We start from the raw sequence: 23,669 nt of genomic DNA, 5'->3' as shown, positions 1-23,669 counted from the left end.
GTGACTGATATCTAGACAGCGTTTGTCCGAGTGTAGAATTCAGGAGCCCGAGCAAGATTGAGGTCAAGTGGGAATCAGAGAAAAAGCTCTCCACTGGCTGGAGTCATACCTAACACAAAGAAAGTTGGTTGTGGTTGTTGGAGGTCAACCATCGCAGCAATAATAATCCTCCAACATAAAGTGAGAAGTGGGGATGTGCACGGTGTTCAGTTTCATTCTTAGTTCCTCAGAATATGAAGCAGTCTGTGCCCGTATGCAGCAAGACCTTGACAATGATCAGACTTGGGCTGATAAATAGCAAGCAACTTCCATGCCACACACATGCCAGGCAATGACCATCTCCAACAAGAGAGAGTCTAAGCATCTCCCCTTGACACTGCTGAATCCCCCACCAACAACATCCTATGAACAGCAGTGGTCGCAGTACTGATCTTTGTGGAACACCACTTTCCATCCTCTACCATCTGAATAACTACCCTTTACTCCCACTCTCTGCTTTCTTACTTGAAGCCAGATAGCATTCCATTCTACCACTTCTCCTATGATTCCATATTCTCTGACCTTATTCATTAGTCTTGTTAAAACATGGCAGATGATATGTGCCAGGCAGATCAAATCCATGTGGGAAACTTGATCTCGCAGTCACAGCTGTTTTGCAATTTGTATTTTACTCCGAGATGCGTGCCCTGAATTCAGAAGTAATAAGACTACCGCGACTTCCAAAAGTTTTTAGAAAACTAAATTAAACATTTATTACTGAAAGAAAGGATTTCAAGCACATACATAGGTCTACAAATTTCTATTATAACTCCTGAAACCCCTAATGAATCTGGCCCCCAGTTACACCTCCGTTAAGGCAACTGTAAAAACAAATAGATTTAAACAGACCCAGGCAAAGCCACACGATATCCTGGACAGTTGAATTCAAAGTGAGTTTTCTCAGCTTTGGTTCCTATAGACAGCAGCTTGATGCACAGAGGCTGAAGGCTTTTCACACTTGTGTTAGATCTTAGAATTCCTTCTCCTCTGACACATATCCTCATCTTCTTTATACATGTTTCTCCCTTTTTAATGTAAATTCCATTGTTCCGATAAGTCTTTGGGACTTTACCACTCTCATAATATGAATCTTTTCATAGTACTAATTTTATCAGTAACCTTTGGGAAAAAACAACACACTGTTTGGCTTGGCTTCTTCTGGCTAGATGTAACATCTTACCATCTCTTTGAAATTCAAACTAATCTAATTTATCTAAAAATGTAAATGTTCCTCATACCTCATATTCTAAAAATTCCACCATGTTTATGTATTTAGCTTTTCAAACCTAGCTTCTTGTTGATGATTCAAATCCTCCAGGCCAGCTGTTTCCAATTCAATTAAATCCCCTACACACACACATACACACAGAGAAACTATCCAAACCCCATTATTAATCCATTTTTACAATAAAGCACAATAATATTATGAAAAATTATTATATTTTCATGACAAGTCTAGATAAATTACATCTACTACATTACCATTGTCTACTCTCTATCACCTCCTCAAGAAGTTTAATTAAATTGGTCAAGCAGGGTTTTCCCTTTTAAAATCAATGTTGATCCTCCACACAGCTGGCTCAGGCCATAGGGTCATTTTTCACTGGAAAGAAGCTGAAGTGGAACTCGACAGCCTCCTGAGTGACTAAGCAGCCTTTTTCAGGACCACACAACATCCCTAGTATGTGGAATGGACTAGAAAGGGTGTCCTAAACGTTTTCTGTTTCACCTACTTTGGCCAGCAGCTGCAGCTGGTGGGGATCCCATCAACATGGTCATAAGACAATCTCAAAAAAGAAAGTAAAAGTAACACTGGAACGTTGGCACATTGAACGTGCATGGATAACACCTGAGAGAAGATTTGCTTTTGTTGATGCAGAGCTGGTTAGGGACAAAGTCCAGATCAACGCCTTCAATGATACTTACCTCCTTGAGTCAGTTCAAGGAAATCAGTGCAGGTTACAGATTCTTTTGGAGTGGCCATGGAAAAGAAGGACGGTGCAAAGCTGGGGAGGACTTTGCCTCCGTGAACCATCTTGTCAATAAGTTGGTTTGACTTCCTAAGAATGTTAATGATCGTCTGATGATGCTTAAAGCCCTCCTGCAAGTAAGCAAATCTCATCAGTATGTACACTCCTACCATGCTCAACCCCGAGGAAGTCAAAGATAAATTCCATGAAGATCTTCATTCCTTGATTGCTGCTGTACCAAAATCATTCTTGGTGACTTCAACACAAGAGTTGGCTTGATCACCAGGCATGGGAATGGACCATTGGAAATAGCAGGGTTGGCAGTTGCAACAGCAATCTCCACTTACTGAAGATGTGCGCTAAGCATAAGCTCTTAATCACCAACACAGTTTTCTACCTATCTAATTGCAAAAATGCATCTTGGATGCACCCCTGTTCCATGCATTGGCATTTAATTGACTATGTCATCACCAGACAAAGGGGCAAGTAGGATGTGTGTGTAACGAAAGCCATGTGTGGTGCTAACTGCTGGACTGATCACCGTCTTATTTGTTCAAAGCTAAACGTCAAGATCGATCCCCCGAGACGTCCTCAGGGCATGAAAATCCAGAAATATCTCAAGGATCATCCAGGCAATCAGGAAAGAATCTCTCTCAGACAAACTTGATTGTTGCCTAAGTACAATGAAAATGATCACTCACTCAAATGAGGATGACTGGGCGATTTTCAGGGATACAGTGTACTCTATGGATCTAGAGGCCCTTGACCCTACCTTTCATGAGTATTAAGATTTCTTTGATGAAAACAATGAGGTGATCCAGAAACTCAGAGAGATGCAAGACACTTGGTTGAATCAGAAAACAGGCAATCTTCAGTTATATGCTGACTGCAAAGACCTGAAGAGATTCTGTGATGCTCTGAAATCTGTCTACGTGCCCCAGTCTATTATTTCATCACCAATCCTTGGCGCCGGTAGGTCAACACCGCCCACAGAAAAAGCCCAAATTCTGGAAAGATGGGCAGAGCACTTTAACCACATCCATAATTGGCCTTCATCTATCAATAAAGAAACAATCAACAGGTTGCCATCAAATATTCTCTTGATGATCCTCCCACATTAGAAACAATGAAAGCTATCAAGCTCCTGTTTGGCAGCAAGGGACAATCCTGCAAGAATGCAAAGGTGCCCCATTACCCAACTGCACAAGCAGAAAAGAACTCGCGACATTGTGATATTCATATAGGAATTTCACTCCTCTCCATCACTGGCAAAATCTTCACCAGAATCCATCGTTTAGCGCAACATCTCAACCAGAATCTGCTGCCAAAGAGTCAGTGTAGTTTCAGAAAAGATCAAGGGACCACTGATACAGAGATTGCGGTTAGACAGTTTCAGGAGAAATACAAGAATGGAACCATGATAGTTGACCTGACCAAGGCCTTTGACAAAGTCAGCCATGAGGGTCTTTGGAAGGTAATAGAGAAATTTGGTTGACCTGAGAAATTCATCATAATGGTTCGACAGTTGCATGATGGCATGCTTGCACGTGCCCTGGATCATGGTGAGTTTTCTGACCCATTCCCAGTCATTAATGGAGTTAAAAAGGCTGCGTGCTAATGCCAACCATTTTCAGCATATTTTCTTCATCATGCTCTCCAATGCCTACCATGATGGTGATCCCGGCATCGAGATCAGATACTGTGTGGACAGGAAGCTTCTCAATCTGAGACAACTCCAGGCAAAGACCAAGGTCTCCAAGAACATACTTCATGATTTGGTGCTTGCCGATGACTGCGTACTAGCTACCAGATCAGAGCTGGAAACACAACTTGTTCTCCAATGCATGTACCAACTTCAGTCTTGTGTTCAACATGAAGTAATGTACCAGCCAGCTTCAGGAAAGTACTATTTCAAGACCACGATCAGGACCTGTCAGCAGCAGATAAGTTCACTTATCTCTTGCCGTGCACTCTCTTGAGCTGTCTATCAATGATGAAACACATCCAAGAATTGCCAAAGCAAGTGTGGTCTTCAGCAGACTTCGGACATCAGTCTAGGAATGAAGAGGAGTAAGTCTGCCTACCAAGCTGGAAGTCTATAGAGCAATAATCTTGCCCACTCTACTCTACATATGTGAGATTTGGACTGTGTAACATCGTCATGTCAAGAAGCTCAAGCACTTTCACTGGAGCTGGCTTCAGAAGCTCCTGAAGATCAGATGGTAGGAGAAAATACCAGACACTGAGGTGCTTATCCAAGGTGACATGCCAAGCATCCACACTATAGTGAGACAGTCACAACTGAGTTGGGCTGGTCATGCAGCCAGAATGCCTGACACTCGCTTACCAAAGCAAACCTTCTATGGAGAGCTTGAGTCTGGGGTGTGTTATAATGGCAGTCAAAGGAAACAGTACAAGGGCACTCTGAAAGCTTTGCTTAGGAGTTTTGATATCGACCCCGAGTCCTGGGAGAAATTGGTCCAGGATCACTGCACCTGGCACAACCAAATAAAAAAGGCTGTGGCTTCCTTCAAAAGCAAGTGCGTATCAGAGGCAGAAAGAAAACACAGGAAAGAAGATCCCGAGCAAGCATCATCCAAAACTCAATCATCTGCACTATCCTGTCCTGTTTGCAGCTGAACATTCTGACTGCAGAGTGGCCTTAACAATCACCTACATACCCACTGGAACCCGACAACCAAACACCCCATATGGTGAACATGGTCATCCTCACCTCAAAGGATGAACTATTCTTCTGCAAAAGCCAACAAGTACCTTTCCTTCATCCACTGTAGTGATTCCCTGGGGTACAACCTGATGACCAGGCTGCTCTTCCTCCTGCCCATGTTCATACACAGGCTCATGCTCTTCAAAGTGATCATGGGACTGAGGTTGTGTTCTTACTGCGGCACCTTCCACCTGGCAAGGAGTTGCTGTTGGCTGCATCTATAAGAAAGAAAGAAAGACTTGAATTTCGATAACACCTTTCACAACCTCAGTACATCCACAAGCACTTTACAACCATTAAAATACTTTTAAAGTTGTATTGTAGGAAACACAACAGATATTTACATTGTAAGACCCCACAAACAGCAATAAGGTATTGATCAGATCAACTGTTTAGTCATTTTTGACTTCAGGGAAACCATTGGCTTGGATTCCAGAGAGAACTCCAGTGTTCTTCTTCAAATAGGGCTACAGCATCTTTTATGTTCATCGGAGAGGTTAGAAGGAGACCCAATTTAATGTCTCATCAGAAAGACATCTCTGACAGAGCAGCAGACCTCCAGTCCTGGACTCAGTTTATCTACTTAATATGTGTTTAAGTGTCTGGTGTGGGACTTAAACCCACAACCATCTGACTCAGAGGGAAGAAAGTTACTCACTCAGTCATGCACTACCTTTGAGCCAATGACTTGCAGTGGATAGCCTAGGAACTGTTCACACATATGGCACTTAAATGGTGAAGGCCAAAACCTGGCCTGTGCTCATGTCCTGAGAAATAAGAATTTAGGCAGGTGGACTCCAGTCATTACTATTTCACTGAGCCCTGAATCTGTCACCCACAACTCAATTCAATGCCTGATCTAAAAATGCCTAAGATCCTGAATCCCTGAGGGACAGGATGATCATAAGATGTAGGAGCAGAAATAGGCCATTCAGCCCATCGAGTCTGCTCCACTATTCAATGAGATCATGGCTGATCTGATAATCCTCAACTCCACTTTCCTGCCTTTTCCCCATAACCCTTGATTCCCTTACTGATTAAAAATCTGTCTATCTCAGCCTTGAATATACTTAACGACCCAGCCTCTACAGCCCTCCGCAGTAAAGAATTCCACAGATTGACTACCCTCTGAGAGAAGAAATTCCTCCTCATCTCTGTCTTAAATGGGTGACCCCTTACCCTGAGATTATGCCTCTGGTCCTAGACTCTCCTACAAGGGAAAACAACCTCTCAGCCTCTACCCAGTCACACGCCCTAAGAATCTTATATGTTTCAATAAGGTTGCCTCTCATTCTTCTAAACTCCAATAAGTACAGGCCCAACCTCTCCTCATAAGAAAATCCCTCCATACCCGGGATCAACCTAGTGAACCTTCTCTAGGCTGCCTCCAATGCCAGTACATCTTTCCTTAGATAAGGGGACCAAAACTGTTCACAGTATTCTAGGTGTAGTCTAACTAGCGCCTTGTATAGTTTTAGCAAAACTTCCCTATTTTTATACTCAATTTCCTTTCAAATAAAGGCCAACATTCCATTTGCCTTCCTTATTACCTGCTGAATTTGTATGTTAGCTTTTCGGGATTCAGGCATGAGGACCCCCAAATCCCTCTGTGCTGTAGCTTTCTGCAGTCTTTCTCCATTTAAATAATATTCAGCTCCTCCATTCTTCCAGCCAAAATGCATAACTTCACATTTTCCCACATTATATTCCATCTGCCAAGTTTTTGCCCAGTCACTTAACCTGTCTATATCCCTCTGTAGACTCTTTATGTCATCCTCATCAATTGCCTTCCCACCTATATTTGTGTCATCTGCAAAAATGCACTACAATTGCTCTGGTCTTGAAGTCTTTAGCAGGCTACTCTTGGCAATACAATGCTTACCACCCCTTTGGTGCCGACATCCAAGTCACCACCATAATGGTAAGGGTCTTGACGTAAGCGACTCTGGCATCCACTAGGAATAGGCATGACCCTCATTGGCTCATGCAAATTAGGACCTTATAACCGCAATAGCAATCTTAAAAGGGACTGCTCTGATAAAGACTTACAAAATGGCTCGTAAATTAGTTTATTTTTGCAGGGAATCAGCCCACAGAAATTGTTACATGTGATATCCACCCCTTTACGGCTTTCCCAGAAGATTCCTTTCCTGGCTTTCCCTTTAACTCCTCTGGATATACTGAAGTCTGCTGTGGAGCAGACACAATTTTGATCCTCACTGACCAACGAGCTGTTACAACAGAACGGTAATGAGGCCTGGCCATGACAGTCAGGGTTCTCAGAACAGCTTGGCGGGGAGGCTTAGGTGGAGTTGGAAGGTAGACTCATTCTGCTCAGCTCTTTCTGCCCACCTCATGCTCGATGGACACGATCAAGCAACAATTCATCACTAGGAATGGTAAAAGATCCAGAATGTGCAACATTTCTATCTTAATAACGAAGCTTATCCAAACCTTTTGGAAAGGATGGCGATCAGCACTCTGTAGATCCTCTGTCCTTTTCCGTTTGCTACCATTTCTTGAATATTCCTGCTGCTGAGGGAGCACAGTTAGCACAATAACTGGGATGGGAAATAAATGCTGGCCTAGCCAGTGACACCCACATCCCATAAATGAATAATAAATAAACAGTAAAGGGAAGGAGGAGTAAACAGTTCCAGATGGATCATGGATAAGCACTGATGATAAGCCACAGCGTGGAATAATGCATGTCTATGGGTCAGAGAAGTCATGCACCTGCCCAGTTGGTTAAGGTTTAAGGTAAAGATACTTAAAAAAGGGGAAAAGGGGAGAATAATCACTTAAAGAACAAATGACTGACGAAAGTCCAAACTTCAACTCATGAACTGAATTTAATGCCAGCAGCAATGGCCCTGGGGCAAGCTGGAAAGCCAGGGATGCAATGGCTGTTTCCGGCACACTGGGCCAATTCTATGCCCATCAGGCATTTAACTGCCTGGCATCCTGGCTCCCATTCCTTTAAGGGTAGAGATCCCACCTCCAAGAGCTGCCAAGAGCAGTGGACACTGCTAGGATTACACCTGACCAGTAACTCCAGAGAAGGCCACAGTGGGGTCAGGCTCTCTGGGACCAATCAGGCATGTCCCGCCAAAGCGACGGGAGCTGCTGACGAGAGCAGGGAATGTTGTTTCACTGGGGGCCCTCTGTAGTCACTTAAAGGCCTCAGTTGGCCTCTGGACCGTTCTCGACCTTCTCTGCCCAAGTGAATTGAATGGAGTCAGGAAGGCGACATATACTTCATCACCTGCCTCCCTTACGCCAAGAGTAGGTCCAAAAGCAACAGGAAAACAACTAGAGTCAGAAAATAAAGAGTTTTCATCTGTACACACTGCCTTTCATGATCTCATGATGTCCAAAATCATCTTACAGCCGATGAAGTACTTTTGAAGTCCTTATGTGGTGAGAGGACAAGCAACATCAGAGGCCCAACCATTCTGTATCTTTTTTTTGTATAGCTCCTGGTGAGCTGGATATAAGGCTGCAAAACAATAGGTGTTGGCACTTTGCTTTCAGCAGGGAACGGAGGAACTAGTAGACCTAACCGGGAGAGTCTAAGTGATGTTCTGGGAGCAGGGGAATACTTAGATGTTGTCAAGGTGAAAAAAATTGCAGGGTTTATGGAAAAAGAGTGGGAAAGTGGAACTTACTGGATTACTCTTTTAAAGAGGATCTCTATGGCCCCTCTGTGTTGTATTATTGTTCTATCCAGTGATTGGATTCCTGGCTGCACATGTTAAAAGCTCAGAGATTGATTTTTATCCTCTTTACCAAGTGAGAAGAGAGCACATGCATGAGTAATATAGCACTTACCAACAAATTTGCAGCAAATTCCAAGTCACTGCCACTTTGGTAAGGGGCTTGAACTGAACAACCTTGATGTTTTCCTGCATGTATTTTTTCAGGTTTCTTGTGTGCCTTTGGTTGTTGTACAAACTAAAGGCAAGACATGATGAAAATGTTAATCTGTACTCAGGATGTAGGTGATACTGGCAAGACAGCATTTTTGACCATCTCTAAATTTTCCTGAAAAGAGTTTACAACATAGGAAGATACTGAAGTAAAAACAGAAAATGTTGGAAATACTCAACAAGTATTTGTTATCTCAACCTTTTGTCATTGACATGAACTCTGTTTCTCTCCACAGATGCTGCCTGTTGTGCTGAGCGTTTTTCTGCATTTTCTGTTTTTATTTTAAATTTCCAACATTGCAGTATTTCATTTTTGCTTTTGAGTGGAACTGGAGCCACGTGTAGGGGTGCTATGGCCCTTTCCTGAAGGACACTATGACCCAAGTGGGTCTTTAATGACAATCTGGTAGCTTGAAATGGCCAGTTTACCTGGTGCCACTGTGGGATTTAAATTATTAGTCCAGTACCATAACCACTACTCTACCATACCCACTAAAGTGGCAGAGTTCACAAATTAGCACTCCCAGCATGCAACTTTTGTACATGAAAAATTTGATCACAGAACTCGGCTCATTGCCCATGTTTTTCATCCTTTGTCTTGCAGTTGTGATAGATAGGACTGGAGTTTAACTTTTCCCTTCTATGAGTATCTTACCTTTTTTATTTGCATCTTCTTGTATGGAGGGTGAGACTTACAAACCTGGTTACCCAGAAATCATTAAGAGTTAACCTTGTAGTATTGGACTGGAGTCATGTGCAGGGCAGAGCATGGGTGGCAGGTTCCCTTCACTTTAGGAACTCATTGCATTTGTACAATAGTTCACCTGATTTCATGATTATTGATTCCTTTCATACTTGAGATTATCCTACTTTCTCATTCATCCCATCTTGTCTGTGTCAGCTATTTGATTGGGCTACCTTATTGTTTCTATTATACCCTGCTCTTTCCCAATGATTTTCATATTCAAGTACTCATTCCGTTCCATTTTGAAAGTTACTACTGAATCTTCTTCCAAAGCCCTTTCAAGCAGTGCATTCCAGATCAGTTTCTCTCTCTCTGACCTTTTCTCTTTGTGTCTCTCTCCCTCTGTATCTCTCTCACTGTATTTTTCTCTTTACGTCTCTCTCCCTGTATCTCTCTCCATGTCTGTTGTTTCCCTCTCTCTCATGTCTTTCTATGTCTCTCTCTCCCTCTTACTGTATATCTATCTAAGATTCCATACCTGGTAATGCTTTGCCGTATCCAACACTTTCCGGATTAAGTAGGAGTTTTGTCTCTCTTTTTTGGTTTTCAGTTGTTTTTTCCTCTTTGTCACATTCTGCAAAAAGGGAAGAGGGTGCTGTGATTTATTCAAATGTTGCAATAAAAGTTTTCTCATAGTCAAAGCCAGTGTATCTCTCCATAAATACTGAGTGTAAAAGTGCCCCAGGCATTCATCTGCTCTTAATAATACAAAGGTGTAATAACAATGACACTGTGATGCTAGAGCCACAGAGTACAGGCCCATCAGCTATACTGTACTAAGACAGACATACTTCAGTCACTCTCCACTCTTTCACAGGCAGACTCACTGGTGGAACCCAAGGAACCTGCCAAAATTATGCAAGATTATGCATTGTACATACCCCAGCAGATTGGTTATTCAACCACAGTGGCGTCAGAACTAAACCCAATTTAGTCCTCAACCAGTCTCCAGTTCCAACAGGAGTTGTTGAACAGTAATGAGTATCTGGAAGACTTAATCTCCCTTACCCAGCAGCAACCTGGCTGAGGTCAATTAACTGGGTACCAAACCTGGGTCCTTCTGGTCTAAATGAGTCTACTTGTGCCAATTAACCAGCTGAACCATCGGGATGAATATTTTCATTCACTCAGGTAACCATATGTATCATTCCTTGAGGAAAATTCTTACAACAGCCTTGCAATGAGTGATCAATTACTTTCACTAATGCCAATGAGCTATAAGAATAGATAATTACAGTCAAGTAGTCGTGATCAAGTAGTGCATCTCGACAGTGTCCCTTAAGCAGAACTTTTGTCAGGGACTCATATTTGATTCACAAGGGCATGAAGAGAAGCAAGGAAAACCAAACAATAAATTTTCCACTTAAGCTGCTTACTGCAGTAGCGTGTTTAATTTCAATTGACATGTTAAGCTGAGGCCACCCTGTGCGACTATGCCTCTCATCCAATGTATTAATCCAATTTCTGAATGGCCAATCAAGCTCACTGCACAGCCTCAATGACCTGCTCAACCTTGAACACCCCACTTTCCTCACAGGGCTTCCAAGCAGCACTCTCCATCAACTTCATCACATTCAAAACTCTGCCAACTACCACATTTCCCACACAATCTCCTGCTCACCCATTATTCCTGTCCTTGAAAACATCACTTATTATCAACTACAAATTCTTCCATGGCACAGCTCTTCCCTATCTCTGCAAATTTATCCCATCTCTCTGACCCATTATTTGATCCTCCATTATTTGAACTCTGGTACAACCATTATCAATGGCATTGCCTTCAGCATCTCACTCCCAAACACTGGAACTCTCTCTCTAAGCCCAGCTGCTCCATCATTTCCCTTTCTCCCCGCCTTTCATAAAACTATCACTTCAAATGTGCCTGAATCCATCACCCGAAGTCCCTCAAGTTCTAAACAAATCCAACCTGGTTGCAATAAGTATTTGTTGATGGGCCAGAGTCCATCGTGCAAACAAGGTTTTCTCCTTTCTTTACCAAGAGGCATGTTGCACTTTAGAGTACAATTCCCAAGCTTCCCACATCCTTTTAGCGCCTCATCCTTACACATGAGCTCAAAGTAAGAGCAGCAGCAAGACAGTCAATCATGCTGTGGCTACATAAGTAGGCACATTCAGTTCTCTTGATTGCCTGTACACTAACGCTGCATAACATTCAGGAGTGGAAGTCCCAATTACTTTTCCCCTCACTAGCCCAGAGGCAGAAATTTGCGCTGAGCGAGCGGGTGAAAAAGATGCGCGATGATGTCGGGCAAGTGTCCCGAATCATCACGCACTCTTGCGATCTTTCAGTCAGTGGGCACGAGTGAGAGGTGGTCGCACGCCTGCCGACAATTAAGAGGCCTATTATGGCCCTTAAGTAATTAATTAAGTAGCATTTTTCATTGCCTGCTCAACCATTTGGTTGGCAGGCGAGCAAACAGGCCAGGCAACCTTTGCATTTTTAATAAAACCTCATCCATGGGCAGGATGAGGTTACCAAAGGTTACTAAAAAAAATCAATGAAAATTTTTTAACATCCTCTTTTACATGTGCCTCTTCATGTGACTGAGTCACATGTGGGGACATGTTTATATAATATGTAAAAGATTTACTTTTCATTTTAAAGTCCTTCAGCTCCCTGAGACAGCTCTGTGTCTTCAGGGAGCTGTCATTGCGCACTCCCCCACGCATGCGCACATTTCAGCGCTTGCGTTCCTCCTGCCCCCACCCTGGCAGCGCTGAGGCTCATAGCATGCCTTTCACGCTGGCCGGGCGGTGGTCAGTCTCGTGGCTGTTCCTGAGCCCACCAGCCACGCCCACCCGATGAGGGGAAAATCCTGCTCCCCAGTGCAGCCTGATTGAAATCAGTTAACTCAGCACAGACTAAGATGTAATTTGGGAACTTCTGTTCAACATGACTTTTATTCATTCCTGAGGTGGAGTCTTCCTGGCAAGGCCAACATTTATTGCCCATCCCTAGTTACCGAGATAAGGTGATGGTGGACCTATTTCTTAAACTGCTGCAGTCCTTTACATTGGTGTGGGATTGGAATTACATGTAGACCCAGGCCAGGTAACAACAGCAAATTTCCTCCTCTAAAGGACATCGGTTATCCAATTAGTTTTTTATGATAATCCTACAGGTTTATGGTCATTTTACTGACATCTGATTTTTGCTTTCAGCTTTCCTTTTGAATTGAATTCAGTTTCTTCTGGGGTGGAATTTGAATTCATATTCTACTACAAGATTAGTCCAGGCCTCTGGATTACAAGTCCTTTAACATAACCACTGCACTACTCAATGGCAGGACTAGCAATACCTTTACCCAGTAGACCATTCGGAGCATCTGGCACCATCAATGATGAGAAAGGCAGGAGAGAAGATGAGTTAAATCAAGAAAAAGTAGGTGTGTTTGCTGAGCAGGGGGGTCAACCTTCCCGGAGAATAAGCAGCCATTCAGTGCATACCTCGTGTACCTCTCTTCCAAAATGCAAAGGCTGGTAATCGGACTCGGAGCTGTTTGAGCCAGTGGTGCTGAAATGAGAGGAGAAAGTAACAAACATTTCACCAATAACAGCAACTCAAATTCCATTGTGGTTCAGTGGGTAACATTCTTGCCTTTAAGTTAGAAGGTTGTGGGTTCAAGTCCCAGTGCAAAGACTTGAGCACATAATCTAGATTGGTGTAGTACTGAGAGAGAGATGCACAGTTGAAGGCACTCTGGTTAGATGAGATATTAAATTAAGAATCTATCTGCTCTCTCAGCTAGATGCAAAGATCCCATTTCAAAGAAGTCCTCCCCAGTGTCCTGACTAATATTTATTCCTCAACCAACATTATTAAAATGTATTATCTGGTCATTTTTACAGTGCTATTTGTTGGAGCTTGTGTGCAAATTTGCTGCTGTGCATCCACATTACAACAATTCATTAGCTGTAATTGAGATTGTAACTGAAGTTATATAAATGCAAGTTATTTTGTCTTTTCTACAGAGCAAATTATCTATAAGCAATTGTGAAAGCTTTTCTCTTTTAATGTCAAACATTTGAGTGCCATTAAAAATGGTGTTTACTGAATTGGAAAATACGCCATAGGTTTCAGCAAGGGGAAATAAATAAAAATCTCATAAACAAGATAAAAAGCAGCAGTAATAATAATGTCAGGCCTTACTGCAGTTAGGCTCAGCTTCAAATTTACACCTATTCAGAACTTGTGTAAATGCAGGAAACTCATATGCCTTCACCTTTTGCACAGAGAGACCGAGTCTGTTAATGAGCTAAGTGGGGTTTCAACTGGTGAGTAATGCAAATGATTGAGGAAATTTGCCCATCGGTACATCTTGGCATAAATCCACATAAATCAGTTATGCACACATTCCCTCAGCAGTGGGGAGGAGAGGGAAATGTTATAACTTTTGTATCTTGAACATGATACTGAGAGACTAGCTATATGATTGGTGCAGGATGTTCATCAGGCTGGGATCTAGTACTGCTCCCTCTAATTTTGTTCTCCATTGGAAGGTGACAACAGAATACTATCAGGAAGTAGTGTAATCCCAACTCCATGTAGCATGTGAAATAGCAACTTAATAGAACTTGTTTTTCCCCCACTTGTAGGGACGTGCCTCAACTCCACTTTGCAAGATGGAAATCCGTAACTCACTGCATGAGAAATCGAATGTGGAGTCCAGCAACTCATCAATACATAATACAAAGTGTTCTATAATTCCTTACACTAAGATATTGCTTGGTATTGTGGCCCTTAATGAAACACCAATGAATTATACTAGGCTAAGTGTACAGGAAGTGAAGGAGAGCTTGCCCTGTGGGTCATTACTGTAACCACTAAAGAAATATTGTCATGTACCTGGATTCAATGTAGGAAAGGATATCGCCGAGCGATGCATCAGAATCATATCTTGCACCAGACATCTTCATTTTGGCAGCAACATCTTCTTTTATTTGATTCTGCAACTGCCTTTTGCATTGCATGTACTAGAGAGGACACACAGAATCAACTAGCTCACTTCATTAAATGAGGGTGAAATTGGTCTTTGGCCATAGAGCAAAATGGGTGATAATGAATCAGGCCCTCACTTTACATTTTGTCCAATATTCAGGATCTTAAAACTGATGTAATTGAATTTTCTGAGGTGGCTGCCAGCATGGTAGATATGTTCTATGGATATTGTCCATATGGGAAGAGAGATATGAGGTTAATTGTATATTGCGGGAATAGTATGGGATGTGAGATTAGATACATGTTGGGGTAATAGTACAAGAAATTAACTTGGACAGATTTTGCAAGTCAGTTTTAGATCTGAGGTTCAATAGGTGTTAGAATGAAGAATATGGGATGTGAAATTGATATGATCTTCAGAATGCTCTCTATGAGATTTGACAGATGTTGAGGTGTATAGTTAGATGTAAGACAAGAGGTTGAGATGGGAACTGCTACCATGTTTCTCACCTTGAGGGGCTGTATTAAATCTGATCAGGAGCCATTGGGCTATGTTCAAATTAAGAGGTGCAAGAAAGAGCAGGCACCATTCAAATTTCTTATTCAGGCAGATTGCCTTTATACTCAAAGATGCATCCAAAAATGTCCTCTCTGAAATTAATCCTAATGCTAAAATGGATAGATAATGAAGAGAGACCAGTAAATAGGACAAATACCTCTTATAACATTTAGAAATATGAAGAAGCTTAGAATTTCAATTTAATCACTACGGGAAGGCTATATTAACGCAGTTTCATTCTGTAAACCACAAGTTTACCTTGGATTGATCAGGATCACAGTAGTCCAACAAAGTGTCACAAAACTCAAAACCCACTGATTCCAGGTCATTCACATTGAAATGAAAATCCCTCCTGTTCCCTGCAATGAAACAATTGGAGTCAAGGCTCATGTAGCTTCTTTACAGGTTTTTTTGGTTGGGCAGGGGGACTGTCACCATATGTTCACTGGCCGTCTAACTGGGAAAGCTGCTAACTCGGTCATGATTCAGAAATACCTTGAACAGGAGCTTTCTGTATGGACTTGTGGTGGCCAAGCCTCTACCTATCCCTGTAAGGCCATGGACTGTATGGCGGCAAGGCCAATGGACAGGAACAGATTCCCCGAGACAAGCAACTCCTGCTTCTGCATCCTCAGTCAAGACTAAGATGCCTATCTCGCCATGCTTCACCTGGGACCAGGCCAAGGCCAAGGTGGGGGCAAGGGCTTCTCCGAGGATTTAGGGGACAGAAGAAACCCATGGGGTGGAATTTAACAGCCCCATCGCAGTGGGGGTGGGACCGTAAAATATGGTGAGGCATTCAAAAGACCATTGACTTCGGTGAGACTGGAAAATCCCGCTGGTGGGAAAGGCCATAAAATTCCACCCATGGCACGTTCATTTAATAGGACCACAATTCACGTACTTTTGTGAGGCTCTTGTGTGTGCTTTAGGGGTCACCTGACTCACATGCAAAATCAGATTAACATCATAAACAGTTGGAAATGAACAGGGTCTACACAAGTTTTTTAACTGCTCATCTTTAACGGCACATGTTCCCAATTTTCACCTGAGAGGTGTGGTTAAAATTGAACCCTGCTGGGTAGGGCATATTGCTAAAGTAGGCTTTATATTACATAGAATTACATAACAAACATAAGAAGTAGGAAGAGGAGTAGACCATACTATTCCTCAAGCCTGTTCTGGCATTCAGTAGGATCATGGCTGATCTTTGACTTGAACATTATTTTCCCCATACTGATTACTGATTATTGAATATACTCAAATGACTGAGCATACACAGACCTCTATATTGGGGAATTCCAAAGATTCATAGCCTTCTGATCGAGTGAAGAAATTTCTCCCCATCTCAGTCCTTAATGACTGACCCCAGAGGCTGTGCCTTTAGTTCTAAACTCTCCAGCCAGGGAAAACAACCTCTCTACATCTACTCTGTCAAGCCCTTCACAATCTTATGTGTTTCAGTGAGATCATCTCCCATTCTTCTAAGCTCCCAAGAGCATAGGCCCATTCTATTTAATCACTCCACATAGGACAACCCTCTCACTCAGGAATCAATCTAATGAAGCTTTGCAGCCCCTCTGTGGCAAATATACCTTTGTTTGGGTACAATGACCTAAACTGTACACAGTGCTCCAGCTGTGGTCTCACCAAAGTCCTCTACAGCTGCAGCAAGACTTCCTTACTCTTGTACTTCAACCTCCTTTTAATAAAAGCCAAAATACCATTTGCCTTCCTAATTGCTTGCTGTACCTGTACACTAACCTCCTGTATTTCATGGACAAGGACATTCAAATCCCCTAGTTTTTAACAGTTTCTTACTGTTTAAAAATATTCTGTTTTTCAATTCTTTCTTCCAAAGCAAATAATTTCAAAGTTCCCCACATTACACCCTATCTACCTCCTTCTTACCAACCCCCTTAACCTGTCAATATACCTTTTCGTCTTCCTCCTAACTTACTTTCCCAAATAGCTTTGTAACTCTTTTGAATACAAACACATTTCCATCTGTTTCAGATGAAGTTACATTGTTTCATGCCATTGTGAGATTTGAACTCTTGATCTTGGGGTTACAAACCCAGTACCATAACCACTTGGCTATTTAGGCCAAGCCCCAAATAGCTTTGTATACCAGCATTTATTTCTCATCCCTAATTGCATTTGAGAAGGTGGTGGTGAGCTGCATCTTGAACCGCTGAAGTTCATGTGGTATAGGTACACCCATTGTGCTGTCAGGGAGGGAATGCCAGATTTTGACCCAACAACAGTGAAAGAACTGCGATATAGTTCTAAGTCAGGATAGTGTATGACTTGGAGGGGTATCTGGAGGGGATGATGTTCCCATGCATCTGCTGCCCTTATTCTTCTAGGCAGTTGCAGGTATGGTATAGGTTGCAGGTTTGAGAGGTACTACCACAGGGCCTTGGGCCGGTTGCTTGGACTGGATACATTACACTCAGTCCCTTCATCTAACTCATTAATATGGACCGTAAATAGCTGAGGCCCCAGCACTGATCTTTGTGGTATTCCACAGACTGCCAACCTTAAAGTAACCTGCTTATCCTATTCAACTGTGTCCAGCCCATCTCCCATGCATCCACCCACACACCTTCCTCTCCCTCCCAGAACCATGATAGGGCCCCCCTTGTCCTCACTTATCACCCCACCAGCCTCCGCATTCAAAGGATCATCCTCCGCCATTTCCGCCAACTCCAGCATGATGCCACCACTAAACACATCTTCCCTTCACCCCCCCCCGGCAGCTTTCCGCAGGGATCTTTCCCTCCGGGACACCCTGGACCACTCCTCCAACACCTCCTACACCTCAACCCCCTCCCACGGCACCATCCCATGCAACCGCAGAAGGTGCAACACCTGCCCCTTTACTTCCCCTCTCCTCAATGTCAAAGGGCCCAAACTCTCCTTTCAAGTGAAGCAGTATTTCACTTGCACTTCCCTCAATTTAGTCTACTGCATTCGCTGCTCCCAATGCGGTTTCCTCTACATTGGAGAGACCAAACGCAGACTGGGTGACCACTTTGCGGAACACCTTCGGTCTGTCCGCAAGCATGACCCAGACCACCCTGTCACTTGCCATTTCAGCACTGCACCCTGCTCTCATGCCCACATGTCTGTCCTTGGCCTGCTGCATTGTTCCAATGAAGCTCAATGCAAACTGGAGGAACAGCACCTCATCTTCCGACTAGGCACTTTACAGCCTTCCGGACTGAATATTGAGTTCAACAATTTTAGATCATGAACTCTCTCCTCCATCCCCACCCCCTTTCCGATTCCCCTCCTTTTTTCCCCAATAATTTATATAGGTTTTTCTTTTCCCACCTATTTCCATTATTTTAAATGTATTTCTATCCATTCTTTTATCTCTATCTTTTAGCCTATTTCGATCCCTTCCCCCCACCCCATCCCTACTAGGGCTATCTGTACCTTGCTTGTCCTGCTTTCTATCCTTAATGTCACTTATTAGCACATTCCTTAGATAAAATCACCACCTTCAACACCTCTTTGTCCTTTTGTCTACGACATCTCTTGGCTATCACCGGCCCTCTATCCAGCTCTACTTGTCCCACCCCACCTTAAACCAGCTTATATTTCACCTCTTCTTTATTTTTACTCAGTTCTGTTGAAGAGTCATACGGACTCCAAGCATTAACTGTGTTCCTCTCCGCAGATGCTGCCAGACCTGATGAGTTTTTCCAGGTATTTTTATTTTTGTTCTGCTTATCCAACTGTCTGTTCCTTAACCATGTTAAGGTATTACCTCCAACCCCTGCACTCAGTGCTGTGTACACCTTATCATTGTTAATTCTATATCAGTTGTATAACTTTGTGCAAGTGGAGGGCATTGATTGCATTGTTACTTGAATACAGATACGAGATAGTTACTGACACTGGGTTGAGGGTTTGAAGGTACATACTTGTAATGTTTCGCTCAGTGAATAAATCTACACTGAGTAAAGATTGGCTCTGGTTTCATCCTTCACTAACTAGCTATCAGGAATTAAGCAATCAATGCCTTTTGAAAATCCAAATATAATTTCCCATTATTGACTTATATCTTCAAAAACTCTAATAGATTTGTCAAACGTGATTTCTTTTTCGTAAGATCATATTGATTCTGTCTGATCATACTATGATATTCTGTCTGATCATACAATGATATTCTAAGTGTCCTGTTACCACTTCGCTAATAATAGATTCCAGCATTTTCCTGTCAATTGATTTCAGACTAACTAATCTGTAGTTCCCTGTTTTCTCTCTTCCCTCCTTTTTTGAACAATGAGGTTATCTTTGATATCTTCCAATCCATGGGGACAATTAAGAATATAAGGAATTCTGGAAGATCACAACCAGTGCAGCCACGATATCTATAGCTGCCTCTTTTAGATAAAGGCCATAGTCCAGAGGATTTGTTGGCTTTTAGTCCCATTGATGTCTACAGCATTTTTTATTGCTAAAAACAGAAACATGATGTCAAAGGTTTTTGTTTAGCAGTCATCAGGACAGGTGCAAGAATGCCAAATTTATACTGTATGAGAAAAGGGTGCTGATTGGTTGGAAAGTCAACTCTGATTGGTCAAGGTGTTGTCATGGAGAATACACCAGGGAACTATTGTCCCCCACCCAATTGAAAAAAGGTATAATGCCTAGACATGTTCCTTTTTCCTACAGAGGACAGGCCCCTGCCTATGAATGTGTGTAGCTTCTGATTCAATCATTGGACAGCAGTTGTTGAACAATCCCAAACGTGCTAAGAGTTTTAATAACAACAAATGTAAGATTATCAGTTGGGCTCGCAATGTGGCTCACTTACACTTGCTAGAAGCTACACACATATGTATATGTATTCCTCCGTATTCTCAGGTCCTTTTCACCTGCTACTTCATCCCTCTACACAGGCTTATAAACCCTGATTTCTAATCCCATAAATAGATTGAGGTAGTTCTGCTCAGTCATGCTGCTCTTACCCAATGTGGAGCCACAGAAGGTTGCCTCCAGAGTGTAACTGTTAGTGACGCCCATCCTCCACATCACTACACGGCCTGTTCCTTCCTTAGACCGCTTAACATGGAATTTACAGCTTTTGAAGGAGAACTGGAATGGAAAGCAGTCAGCTGGTAAAAGTCATAATCACGTTCACTTGTTGCTTTTGGACATTTGAACGTTCAAAGTTAACACCTTTTAGCGCATTCTCATATGTAATCATTATCCGGTTTCAGATAAACAGCTAGCAGTAACAGAGCATAGACAGCAATGTATCTGAGTGTATTAAGCTTTAGAGCTTGATAGATTTTGATAGGTAAAGGTATCCAGAGATATGGAGCATAAGCAAGTAAAGGAGTTGAGGTACAGATCAGCCATGATTTAACTGAATGGTGAAACAGACTTGAGGGCAGAGCTTGAATGGTTTACTCGTGTTCAAATTCTGGGATGGAAGGATTTCATAAATTATGGAATCTTGCAGCACACGAGGAGGCCATTCAGCCCATCGTGCCTGTGCTGGCTTTTTGAAAGAACTATTTAATTAGTCCCGGTCCCTGCCCTTTTGTCTTATCACTGCTCCCTTGAAACCTAATCAAGTCGTTTTTAAGTGGGTGCACAGAAATTTCTAAAATATAACCGAAAGGTAAGCTTACCCAGTTGTAACTGGTCAGTCGAGACCAAACGTTCAAAAGAACAGACTCTCAACAAATGATTTAATATTCCTAAGGAAGAACTGCAATATCTATCTAAAACCCGGATCTTTAGACTATACCTTGTTATAGCAGTTCTTACTAAGCATGAGAGGGAAGACTCGTTGTTTGGCACATGATGACACTGTGCGCCTCCTACTCTGACAGCCATAAATGAAAATGTTCTGCTTCCGATTGTGTCCGTGGAGATCACAGTAAAGAAAAACTGTCCGCTCCTCCATCAATCTGAAAAGAAACTAGAAATATAACGGCAGTGCAAACGGAGCAGAGACAAGCCTCCCTCTTCAAAAAGCTCTGAGTTTCGGGTAATATCAGCAGGCTGGGGGATTCACACTACAACACCAGCCCTCAGGAGGTATAAAGGGCTATTTAATTCAGAGAGGACACGTGAGGATAAGTTTTCAATTGCCCCTCTGGGTGTAAACCGGGATCGGATCTGCTGCCCATTATCAGAACAGCCTGATTTTCATTTCAAAATGATTTCAACACGAGGGAAAATCGGGCGGTTTCTATAACGTGGGCAGCTTTACACCGGGTGTCAAGTTGAAAATAAGTTCCACCTGTGCAATATGTGAAATATATTGCTCTAAGAGACAGTGCTGTTCTGAGGCTGCAGCATTGTAGAGGGGGAGTTACTCTGCCTAACCCCGTGCTGTACCTGTCCTGGGAATGTTTGATGGGGACAGTGTAGAGGGAGATTTATTCTGTATCTAACCCCGTGCTGTACCTGTCCTGGGAGTGTTTGATGGGGACAGTGTAGAGAGAGCTTTACTCTGTATCTAACCCTGTGCTGTACCTGCCCTGAGAGTGTTTGATGAGGACAGTGTAGAGGGAGCTTTACTCTGTATCTAACCCCGTGCTGTACCTGTCCTGGGAGTGTTTAATAAGGGACAGTGTAGAGGGAGCTTTATTCTGTATCTCACCCCGTGCTGTAATTGTCCTGGGAGTGTTTAATGAGGGACAGTGTAGAGGCAGCTTTACTTGCTATCTAACCCTGTGCTGTACCTGTCCTGGGCATGCTTGATAGGGACAGTGTAGAGGGAGCTTTGCTCTGTATCTAACCCCATACTCTACCTGTCTTGGGAGTGTTTGATGGGGACAGTGTAGAGGGAACTTTACTCTGTATCTAACCCCATGCTCTAGCTGCATCAATCACACTCCCTCCCAATCACACCATCCTCAACTGAGTTCAACCAGTGATTGATCCTCAGATCTTCCTGGTTGGAATAGTCAATTTTATATTGGATAACGTTTTTACCTTCACCAGTTAAGATATGACCTGGGCGGAATAGGGAATAGGGACAGAAGAACTAACCTTTATCTTCTAACACACAGAGTACCTGTTTCATTCCCTCTCACCGTTTGATCAGTTTCCGGGTGTACCACACAGGAGGGTATGTCTCCTTCAAAAAGGACTGGTATTTCCGGTTTAAATCCTGGCCAGAGAGTGAGCACCTGTAATTCCCTACTATGACCCCGTCAGGGTTCAGCATTGGCACGATTTTGAAGAGGAATGTATCCCGCAGCAGCTTGGCATCCATCGAGTTGCCAAGAAGGCAGTCGAGGAAACCCTTCATCATCCAGGAGCTGTTGGTCTCACCCGGGTGGACGCGAGCTGTCAGGACCACCGCCTTCTTTTCAGCCGTAGCCTCAGTACTCGCGGAGGGATTGGTCACGGTTAGGACATAAACCATGTTCCCAGCCAGTGAGCGGCACAGCACCCGGACTTTGCAGAACTTGGACTTGGCTGGATCACTGACAACATCCATCAGATAGTCTTGGAGGTCAGAGTAGGTGTAGGGGTAGCAGTGGGCAAAGTAGCAAGTGTCCATGTCATGAGGGAACTCAAATGTCCAGGTGAGTGAGTAATATTGGTGCTTGTCATTGCCATAATTGTTTCTGTAGTACTTGATTTGGCTACCCACCCTGCGCCACCCCACCTGGTACAGCTCAGCATCCTTTGTGGAGTACATCAATGGTTTCATTCCCATGTTGTACAAGCTGGTGGGCTTCATCAGGTTGATGATGGTGAAGCGGTACTCAACTGCCTCTTGCATGTTCTGTACCTTGAAGTAATACCACTGGGTGTGTTTTGCTGTGTAGAGGTCAGTGCGTAAGATCAAGTTATATTCGTGTTCCCCTCTGCAGAAGTAGAAAGCAAATAACAGCAGATTAAGAGGCAGGGAAGTATTAAATGCACAATGTCCTGAGAATTTAGGCTGTGCAAATATTAGCGTAATAACATTCTATATCTGTATTAAAAAGTTATTTATTTTGAATAGAGTTAAACTATAGCTGAAGTATGTACTTAGAGGAATTTCAAACAAATGTGTTAGTACTAATCCATCAGTACCAGGTCACTGCAATTTTATCATCATCAGCAGCAAGATTTGTACAAAATGAATCATTGTTAGATGCAGAGCAAAGCTCCTTCTACACTGACTCATCAAATACTCCCAGGACAATCACAGCACAGCATAAACACTGAGTAATGCTCCCTAGGGCAGGTGTACTAGCAACAAAAACGTGTATTCACATATCATCTTTAAGATAGTGAAACATCCCAAGGTGTTTGATGGAGCGATTAGCAAATTTGACACCAAATAACATTACGAGATATTAGATGACCAAAGAGGTAGGTTTTAAGGAGTATCTTAGAGGATGAAAAAGAGATAGAGAGACGGAGGGGAATGGGAATTCCAGGGATTAGGACCTCAGCCAATAAAGGCACAGCAGCTAATGATGGACCAATTAAAATTGGGTTTTGTAAGAGGTCTGAATTGAAGGAGCCCTGATCTCTTGGAGGGTTGTGGGACTGAAAGTGATTGTAAAGGTTTGAGGGCAATGGAGAGATTTGGGAAAAAAGGGTGAAAATTTTAAAATTGAGACTTTGCTTAGCCAGAACTAAATGTAGGTCAGCAAGCGCAGAGTTGGTGGGTGAACAGGATTTGTTGCAAGTGAGATTATGGGCAGAAGGGTTATGAATGAGCTCAAGTTTATGAAGGGTAGAACATGGAAGGCTAGCCAG

At 42.9% G+C, this 23,669-nt stretch overlaps 1 protein-coding gene across 1 annotated transcript in view; it reads right to left on the bottom strand.

The window, feature by feature from the left end:
* Positions 1-4,130: 4,130 nt before the first annotated feature.
* LOC121292379 (cytosolic carboxypeptidase 2-like) overlaps positions 4,131-23,669 on the bottom strand; it is a 37,329-nt gene continuing 17,790 nt past the window's right edge. The window contains exons 8-18 of the mRNA XM_041214228.1: positions 22,001-22,783; positions 20,704-20,866; positions 19,916-20,042; positions 15,189-15,289; positions 14,279-14,406; positions 12,880-12,946; positions 9,890-9,985; positions 9,322-9,366; positions 8,569-8,691; positions 4,785-4,955; positions 4,131-4,217 (exon numbers count right to left, since the gene is read on the bottom strand). Coding sequence (XP_041070162.1) covers positions 4,131-4,217; positions 4,785-4,955; positions 8,569-8,691; positions 9,322-9,366; positions 9,890-9,985; positions 12,880-12,946; positions 14,279-14,406; positions 15,189-15,289; positions 19,916-20,042; positions 20,704-20,866; positions 22,001-22,783 — 1,891 coding nt within the window. The remainder of the gene's footprint in view (positions 4,218-4,784; positions 4,956-8,568; positions 8,692-9,321; positions 9,367-9,889; positions 9,986-12,879; positions 12,947-14,278; positions 14,407-15,188; positions 15,290-19,915; positions 20,043-20,703; positions 20,867-22,000; positions 22,784-23,669) is intronic.

Source organism: Carcharodon carcharias, chromosome 20, assembly GCF_017639515.1.
Source record: "Carcharodon carcharias isolate sCarCar2 chromosome 20, sCarCar2.pri, whole genome shotgun sequence".
Taxonomy (NCBI): domain Eukaryota; kingdom Metazoa; phylum Chordata; class Chondrichthyes; order Lamniformes; family Lamnidae; genus Carcharodon; species Carcharodon carcharias.
The sequence above is the reverse complement of the archived record's forward strand: the minus strand, read 5'-3'. Positions and strand labels throughout refer to the sequence as shown.